We start from the raw sequence: 9,505 nt of genomic DNA, 5'->3' as shown, positions 1-9,505 counted from the left end.
TCAGCTCTTTATATAAACCATTCAGAAGGTGTCTTAGGCAAATGAGATAAAACAGAGATATCTTTACAGTGTACAAAAATATTATGCCAACAAAAACAAGTATTTTTAAAACTACCTAATGTGTGAAATTACCAGATTCTTAGCTAATCTTTTGTTACTCAAATACAGTATCTCAGGAAACACTTGCATGGTGCTTTGAAGCAAAACAAACTCCACTATATGTCTTCAACACTAACCTTACCCACCCTATTTCTTGAAAAGTTTTTAATGGATCAGGTTTTGAAACCATGACCTACTGATTGCTTCAGAGCTAGTGGTATGGAAACAAACAAAAAACACCTGAGGCATGGGAAACTCCCAGGAATCTACAAAAATGACCCAGCTAAGACTCCTAGCAATAGCAGATACATAGCCATCTCCTGTGACCAGGCAAGGCATCCAGTGGAGGAATTAGGACACCAACCCAGCTGCATAATCATCAACCTACATTCTGTCCTACCTATGGAATGTGCTGGGGTAAGGGTGACTCAGAGATTGTGGGAGTGGCCAACAAATGATTGGTCCAGCCTGAGACCAATGCCACGAGAGTGAGCTAATCCCTGACACTACCTGGAGTGCCAGGACCCAGAGACCTAGGATAGAACCAAACAGGATGGGAGAAAAATGTCAATGTAATGATGCCTAACAATATTCTGCTATACTCATAGATTGGAGCCTATCCCAATCGTCATCAGAGAGGCTTCATCCAGTAATGGATGGAAACAGATGCAGAAACTCACAGCCAAATATTAGGCCAAGTTTGGAAAATCCTGCTGAAGAGGGTGGAAGAATTGTAGAATCCAGAGGTGTCAAAGACATCACAAGAAAACCCACAGAATCAACTAATACGGGATCAGAGGAGCTCACTGAAACTGAACCAACAACAGGGAGCCTTCATGGGACCAACCTAGGCCCTCTACATATATGTGAAATCTGGGCAGTTTGGTCTGCCTGTGGGACTAACAGTGGAATCAGGAGCTGTCCCTAACACTTTGGCTGGCTTTTGGGAACCCACTCCTCATACTGGATTGCCTTGCTCAGCCTTGATACAAAGGGAGGTACATAGTCCTACCTCAACTTGATACGCCATGTTTTGATATCCATGGGAGGCCTGCCCCTTTCTGAATAGAAACGGAGGAGGAGTGTATGTAGAGGGAGGAGGCAGAGAGGAGATGGGGGAGGGACTGAAAGGAAAGGAGGGAGGGGAAATTGTGGTTGTGATATTAAATTAAAAATGCAATTAATAGTAAAATAAAAATCAGATTGCACTTTGTAATATTTTCCTAATTACTTCACAAAAATCTTTTTAAAGAATACCTGAAAAAAGTTAAACTGAACAAAAAACAACCAAAATCAAAATAGTGTAGAAGTGTCATATGTACACAAGCAGTACACAGTGAAGTAAGATTAATTGTTCAGAAACATACTATAACATGCAGCATTACTCACAGTAGCCAAGTTATGGGACTGATCTATGCATCCATCCGTAAATACACAGATAAAGAAAACGTGTTGTATACACACAATGAAATACTACTCAGTCTTTAAATGGGAGGAAATTCTGTCATTTTCATTAGCACAAATGAACTAAGGGGAATAGGTACGGCATGTTTTCAATTATGTTTGTGACCTAAAACAACCAAATGCATAGACATGCAGGAGAATGGCCATTACCAGAGGCTAGGAGGTAGTACTGGAGGGCATGGGAAGAAAGATACTGGAAAAAAAGTAAAGTTACATTTATGCCAGAAGAAAGAATATTTAAGGGAATAGTTATATTAATTAGCTTAATCATTCCACACTACAAATCATTCTGTTTCCTGAACACCATAATGAAACACAATGCTACATAATTATATAATTTGTAGAAATAACTTTTAAAAATATACACTTATTTTATCTCAACTTTAACAAAAGTCAGGAAAATTCTATAGGGATAAAACGTTTGTGGTTCTTTCAGCAAATGGTACTTGGACAAACTGAAAGTCCACATGCAAAATTAAATTACATTGAATCCTTACCCTATATAATACACAAAAAGTAATTCAAAGCATATCACACATACGTGTGCAAAGCACAACTTTTAAATTAAAGTATAGGAGTAATATCAACATAACTTTGATTTACGATTGCCTCCCCCTTTAGTTATGATAGCAAAAGTAAAAGAAATAACAGATGTAAAAAAAAAGTAAAAGAAATAACACGTGTAAGCTGACTTTGTCAAAATGAAAAACTTGAACTTCAAATACTCACCTTCTAGAAAACAAAAATTAAAAACTCATGGAATGGAAAATATATTTTAGATCATGTCTACAATAATAGACAAGTAATCCTATTATAAAACGAATTATTATAATCTAAAAACAAAGACATCAAAACTAAACAGAGGAATGGAAGACTTTCTTTCCAAAAATAGATACACAAATGGTCATAACAGCATAAAAATATGCTCCACATATTTAGACACCAAAGAAATGTGAACCACAGCTCTAATGAGATGCCACATAATGGCAACTACAATGCTTATAAATTTAAAAAAAGATAAAAATAAAAAAATTTCCCCAGCATTAGAGAATTTACAAAATGCATACCCTGGTAGTGGGGAAGTAAAATAGTGAAGACAATTTTAAAATATTTGGTAGTTACTAGAATTTTTAAACAGCAGTACCAATGAACCACATCTGCACATATATGCAAGAGAATTGAAAACAGGTATTCAAACAAAACAGTACATTGGCATTCATAGTAGCACTATGCATAATAAACAAAGGTGCATACATGTAAAATTTATACCAAATGACTAATGAAGCAAAAATGATATTCTATCTATACAATAAATATTATTTGACAATATGAAAATGGATGCTGAATTCACCAGCGACTTACTACAAGATGTGGCACAGATGAAATTCAAAAGCATGGAAACCAAAAATAAAATGCTTTATAATTCTATTCATGTGACATGTGCAGAACTGTTAAGTTCATAAAGGTCAAAATTAAATCACTGGTCAGATATAGCTGCGGAATAAGAACTAATAGGTAAGGATGTTAGATCCTGCAGTGTTGATGACTGCAAAACCCATGGAATTTCACATGTTTAAATGGATAAATTTTAAGGTGTATAAAATACCTCAATGAATCTGTTAAAAAAAACTCATAGCAAAATAATAATTACATTAAGAGGAGGGTTACTCTTTCAAAAATAGCCTTGTTTTGTGTGTATAAATGTTTGTTGGTATACTATGTGCATGTCTGGTACAAGCAGAGACCAAGAAAATTCATCAGATCCCCTGGAACTGTAGTTACTGAGAGTTATGAGCTGCTGTGTGTGTTGGAAACAGAACATGATTCCTCTGGGAGAGGCCTAAATGCTCTAAAACACCGAGTCACCTCACGAATCCCAAGAACGATTACTTTTTATGTAGAAATTCAAAACTCATTTATAATGGGATTGACTAGTAATATTCAGAAACAGGAATTGTGGAAGGAAGCAGAAGACCAGAAGATTCAAATCAATCAAACATAAATCACTTAATTGATTTTTATTGGAATTCATCAGAAGAAAAGAAGTGTCTGTGTTACATGGAAAAGAATTAATGATGAACTTTGTATATTTTAAACACCAATAAGTGGTTAACAAAATACATTTGAATCCTACCTTTTTTACATAATGAATGAGATCTGATTTCACTCAAACTCCCTGTATTTACTTAGTCTTTCCCAATCAAAGCAATCTTTGCTTCAAAATTCTCTATTCACCTAGGCTCGAATTCCCAAAGAGGTGTTTACATTTAACAATACAATTAACAATTTATAGTGTTTTGTGAAAATGGAACTTTCTGAGGATCAAAAATTCTAAAAGGCAAATGAGCTCCAAAATATGAAATTACCAAATTACATGGTCTGATTTATAAATGCAAATATTCCAAACATAATGTAAAAAGCATCAAGGATGTTATTTCCCAGGCACATACTGTAGAGTTTCATTCAAAATTCATCTTAATCCTTAGAATTTCATTTGCTTTTCTTTTATCTCTCATCTATCTGGCAAGTTTCTCAGTTAACAGAAATAAAATGCTTCAATTGGAGAAGACTCAATCCAAACTTTTCCATTAAATCTACAGATTAAAGTTGATTTCAGGGAACTAACCCTTGGATAAAAACATCACCCAATGCATCTATTTTTTGAATAATGCCTGTCCAAAACAGTATTATTTAATATAAAAGTTAAATTGTCCACTAGAATATTGCCAAGTATTACCTGCTGCATTTAGCAATGTTAAGTAAGAAATAATATCTAAAATTATTTTGCTCACTCCAGAATCCATTAAAAAGCACTCTGTTTTCCAGAGTTCTCTGAGAAATTTTTTTTTGCAAAATGAAGAAACATAAATAAATAAAAAATGGAATATTCTTGACTCCAATACATAGTCCAAAATTTAGGTCACTAAAAAAACTGAGAAACTGCCTTCAAGTTGTTTTTTTGTTTGTCTGATATTTTGTTTGTTTTTCTCCTTTCTAACCAACTATAAAAGACAATTACTCATCAAAATTACTGCATATTATTTAGAATCCAGTAACAATATTTAAAACCACTTATTTTAAAGCATCAAATCAAGTTTGAATTTCAGTAAACAAAGCTATGGCTTCATTATATGTTGGAGTTTTTTGGAGAACACAGTCTTGCAAACAGCAGATATGATACAGCAATTTGAAGTAAAAGGTGATTGTTTTAAAAAATAAAGTAATAAAAGAAAAAGGTACAAAATCAGTACCTTCTGGTTGAGTGATGTGGGTCATGCTTATCTTCAAAATATTTCAAAAGTTGTTCCTTTTCTTTGATACTTGTGCTTTCTGACAAAATCAAAGCTTTGTAATTCTTTCTACTTGGACGGATGTGTTGACACAATCTGCCCAAACTGAAGCAAAGGGTTCAGCTATCAAGACACAGTGGCATTCATGATCACCAGCTGTATTAAAGCAGGAGAAGGGGGCCACTAAGACTTCTTTTAGCAAACAAACACCAAAGAAAAATAATATTTAACAATTAGGGGCAAGATATTATGTAATGGTTAATTAAAAGCCTGAGCTCTTTGCAAGAAGGGCCAAATTAAAATTAATTGCCATCATCATTCCATGACTTACACATCCGCATTTTTCACTAAGGCAAGCCACTTAGAAGCACGATTACGTTATAACTGTATACGTAAACAAGAAACAGTGGAATGCATTTGATACTTTTCTTGTGGGAAGTCAACTATCTTGATCACTGAATGTGCAATGAAATGTTACATTGAGAAGCCTGGAAAACTTGAGGTTCAGGGCATACAAGTTGCTCCTACGGGAGAATGAGAATGTCACAATAACCACATCACATCATAAACATAACCTGCAAATACATTTCAACAACAGTAACATCACACCAAAATATTCATGTTCACTAAAGTTAATGAGGCAATTTTGGAATAAGAGTTTTGCACTCTCTCTCCTCTTTTAATTCCTTGAAGTTGAAATGAAGATATCCTTAAGCAACAGTAATATCAAAAAAGAAGCATTTTTTTTTTTGTAAAATCCTTACAGAACATAAAATATCTTGGCAGATAAGAATACTATTCTACGATATCTACTTAAAGTTTTAACTTCGTCTCTCATTTTTCTCACCATCATGTTCACATTTTAATTATGCTTGTTTGCATGCGAGAACATCAACTAATCTATTATTGCAACATTTAAGCCTATTTCTTTGAAGCAAAGATTTTTATAAAAGCAATGGAGATTCATTATTTTCCAAGATGCTGAAGGAAGAACGCATAATGTTCAAGCTTGCTGCTTTGCCTGGGCTTCTGCTTCCTGGAATCAAAAACAAACAAAACATACGTTTAAATATCACAAGGCAGTTACTCCTATGCATCTTGATTAAAATCAGTTAGCTCAAATTCCTAAGATTATTCGAAAGAACAGTAATTATGTCCAGAGGAAAAAAGGCTTTAAAATCATTAGCAGAAGCTTCCATTGCGTCAGAAAGTGCTGGGCAGGCTGCTGGGAGAGAGAGTAGGTATCAACTTCTTCTTACTCAGCTGTGCGCTCTGCATACCACACAGCCAATCAGGAAGCAAGATGCTGGTAAAATGATGGAAGGACTTTTACGGGGCTTAGCAGCAGCTTTCTTGTTGGATTTGAAGCCTGCTCCACAAGAGAAAATTCACCTCTGGTTCTGTGATCCTGGTAAAAAGCTTATGGGCTGGGAGGTCACAAGTATTAGAAGAAAGGAGCTTTCTATTGTTCTGCTAAATGGTTATATTGTGCTTATCAAACTCCCTTCTAAATGTTTGTGTTTATGAGCAAAGATGAGAGTCGATTGCAAACTTGGTCAGAGAAGGTTCTTTTAGCAGTGAGCAACAAGTAATAACTGGCAAAAGTACTAGGGAAAGTGACTGTTGAATGCTCAGTCACAAAGGAGACATCTGTACCACCCTCTCCAAGTCTGAAAGGACAATTTGGAAAAGAGAGTGGGGAAAAGGGGGCAAGAGGATGGGAATGTTATAGTATGTCTGGTAGGCACAACATGAACTCACAGGGTGGTTACCTAGTGGAGACGGCACCCTGACAACATTCCCTTATGGAATTTAGGGAGAGACTTGTCAGGCCCCACTCATCCTTGAGAAGATATTGGCTGTTAAAGGTGGCAGTTAACAGTTGCAGAGGGTAGGGGAAGGTAAATTTCCTTAAACGGTGCATATGCTCTGGTAAGAGCCTCCCCATCTATGCTCACACCAGCAGGCCCTTTTGAAATTCAAGGGGTCATGCACAAAGGCACAGAATAGTGGAACTGTATGGAAAGAAGCAGTTCAGGGAGAGGGAGACAAGGTACAGGCTAAATATGATCAAAATACATTATATACACATATGAAGTTACCAAAATACTTAAAAAATAAACAAAACTGTGAGCAGCAACTAGCATATGCAGTTGGGGAAGTAGTTATGTAATAACGTGTATATCCTTGTCATGTGTTTCTTCACATAAGTGCCCATCACTTGCAAGTGAGCAGTATTAAGAAAGAGCCTAGCTTCCCTTAGTCATACTCTGGCTTTCATAATTAAAGAAATTACTGCGATGGACATGTAAACCAAAAGGGTATTCTACGTTCTAGGTCACTGTCCATTAAAATGCGTCATATTACCAGGCTTGATACCCCAGCCTTCAATCCTAGCACGCGGGAGAGGCAGAGGAAGGCAGAGCTCTCTGAGTTCAAGGCCAGCCTGGTTTCTAGAGCAAGTTTGTATTTAATTTTAGGAATAAAATATAATATAGGACAGTGAGAAAGCTCAGCAGGCAAAACTGTCCAAGCCTGATGATCTGAGTTCAAATCCTGGAACTCACTCCTCTTCCTTACACATATGCACTGTGGCACTAGTGGTTCCCCCCCCTCACACACCCTTTGCACACACATCTTTGAGCGCACACACTGAATAGTGAAAGAAAGAAAACAAGATTCATAAAATATATTCATTTGTGTAGCAATAGTTGTCCTCTGGCCTCCATATACACATGGGTGCCCGTGCACATACACACAGTAAAAAAAAATTTAATTTTAAGAAGGATAATATATGAACTTCACTCTGTACCTGCACAGTTTTGACTTAATTCAGGATTCAAATTTCATCTGTTGCACTCAATTATGCATTCTTGAACAAAGTTATTTAAGTATTAGTTTCTTCTGTAAAATTATTTACAGATACTTAGCTCATAAAGATGATATAAAGATATATACAATGTGTGTGTGGCTCAGTGCATGATCCATTATGGGCACCAATTCTTTCTTTTCCTCCTCTCCTCTTTTTTGACTAGAACCAAGTACACAGTTAGATGTTATTAATCTTGGTTAGTAATCTCTTAGGTAGATTATTTTCTATGAAAATAGGATTGTTTCACATACCACAGCTTAGGCAGATTCCATGGCCACTTTCCACCACAAAATGATTCACACAAAATTAATGAAAACGATTCTCTAACCGTAACTCTCAACTCTGTTAAAAGGCTACTGCAAGAGCCTTTTCTAGGCAAACCATTTTCTCCTTAAAGACAAGCATCACTGGATTTATTTTTTCCATCAAAGTACAAACTAGTTTAATAAACTAAATAATATTTCCTATCTTAAAATTATCACTTTCACTACAAAGTAAGAACTGCCTGTGCTAAGAAATACTTCTGAATTGATTAAAAAAAAGAAACTAGCAATATTCTTTCCTTCTTAAGTCCACCACGTATGCAACAGGATAATAAAGCAGAATGTCTTCTACAAGAACATGCTTTATGGAAATATTTTCTGGTGTGGGAGGTCCTTCTGTCTATGTGTTTCTTTTATTGGTTAATGAATAAAGAAACTGGCTTGGTCTATAGCAAGCTATAACTTAGGTGGGGAAAACTAAACTGAATGCTGGGGAAAGGAAGGTGGAGTTTAGGAGAAGCCATGGAGCGGCCGCCAGAGACAGATGCCGAAACTTGCCAATAACCCACAACCATGTGGCAATACACAGATTAATGGAAATGGGTTAAATTAAGATGTAAGAGTTAGCCAGTAAGAATCTAGAGCTAATGGGCCAAGCAGTGATTTAATTAATACAGTTTTTGTGTGGTTGTTTCGTGTCTGAGCTGCCAGGTGGCCAGAACAACCAAGCAGCCTTCCTACAACAATTTTCAGTTCAGTTCTTTTAGGTAGCAAGCTCTCTATTGCATTAGTTTTCAATGATTTTTGTTTGTTGGTTTGTTTGTTTTTGAGATAGGGTTTCTCTGTGTAACACTTCTAGTTTTCCTGGAACTACCTCTTGTAGACCAGGTTGGCCTCAAACTCGCAGAAATCTGCCTGCCTCTGCCTCCTGAGTGCTGGGATTAAAGGTGTGTGCCACCACTACCTGGGTAGTTTTCAATAATTTTAAAGGGTATGTACTATTAGTTATTTGGAAAATAAGAAATGAGAGAAAGTCATTTCTATTGGCTAGTATTCCTTCCAGGCTCTTTTTATCCTATTCTGAAAAGAATTAGAAAATTATCTAGTAAAAAACAAATCTATAACACAGTTTCATATATTTTTGCCACAAGCTACAATAGTTCCCCTTTTTCAATACAGGAGATATTCTAACTTCCAGTGGACACCTGAAACCATAGACATCCTAGTAGATATGGATTTTTTCTTATAAAAAAGTTTAGCTCATAAAATAAGCATAGTTAGAAACTACTAACAATATCTATTAATGGTACATTATAACAATAAACTCTAATTAAGGCTATGTGAATTGTTTGCTTCTTTACTGCCATTGAGCAGGAGATGAATAGAGACTGGATGAGCTTGGCAAAAGGGCAATTCAGATCCTGTATGGAATGGAGTAGGAGAGTGAGGGATTTCACCACACTATTCAGATTGACGAAAACATATACACTGTTTGTTCTAGAATTTTCAATTAGTAT

The 9,505-nt window shown here is 35.8% G+C and overlaps 1 protein-coding gene across 1 annotated transcript in view; it reads right to left on the bottom strand.

The window, feature by feature from the left end:
* Positions 1-3,566: 3,566 nt before the first annotated feature.
* Positions 3,567-9,505, bottom strand: part of Sh3bgrl (SH3 domain binding glutamate rich protein like) — a 77,657-nt gene continuing 71,718 nt past the window's right edge. The window contains exon 4 of the mRNA XM_038316395.2: positions 3,567-5,889. Coding sequence (XP_038172323.1) covers positions 5,857-5,889 — 33 coding nt within the window. The 3' untranslated portion in view covers positions 3,567-5,856. The remainder of the gene's footprint in view (positions 5,890-9,505) is intronic.

The sequence above is a fragment of the Arvicola amphibius genome, chromosome X (assembly GCF_903992535.2).
Source record: "Arvicola amphibius chromosome X, mArvAmp1.2, whole genome shotgun sequence".
In the NCBI taxonomy this organism is placed as follows: Eukaryota; Metazoa; Chordata; class Mammalia; order Rodentia; family Cricetidae; genus Arvicola; species Arvicola amphibius.
This window is presented reverse-complemented; position numbering and strand designations above follow the sequence as displayed.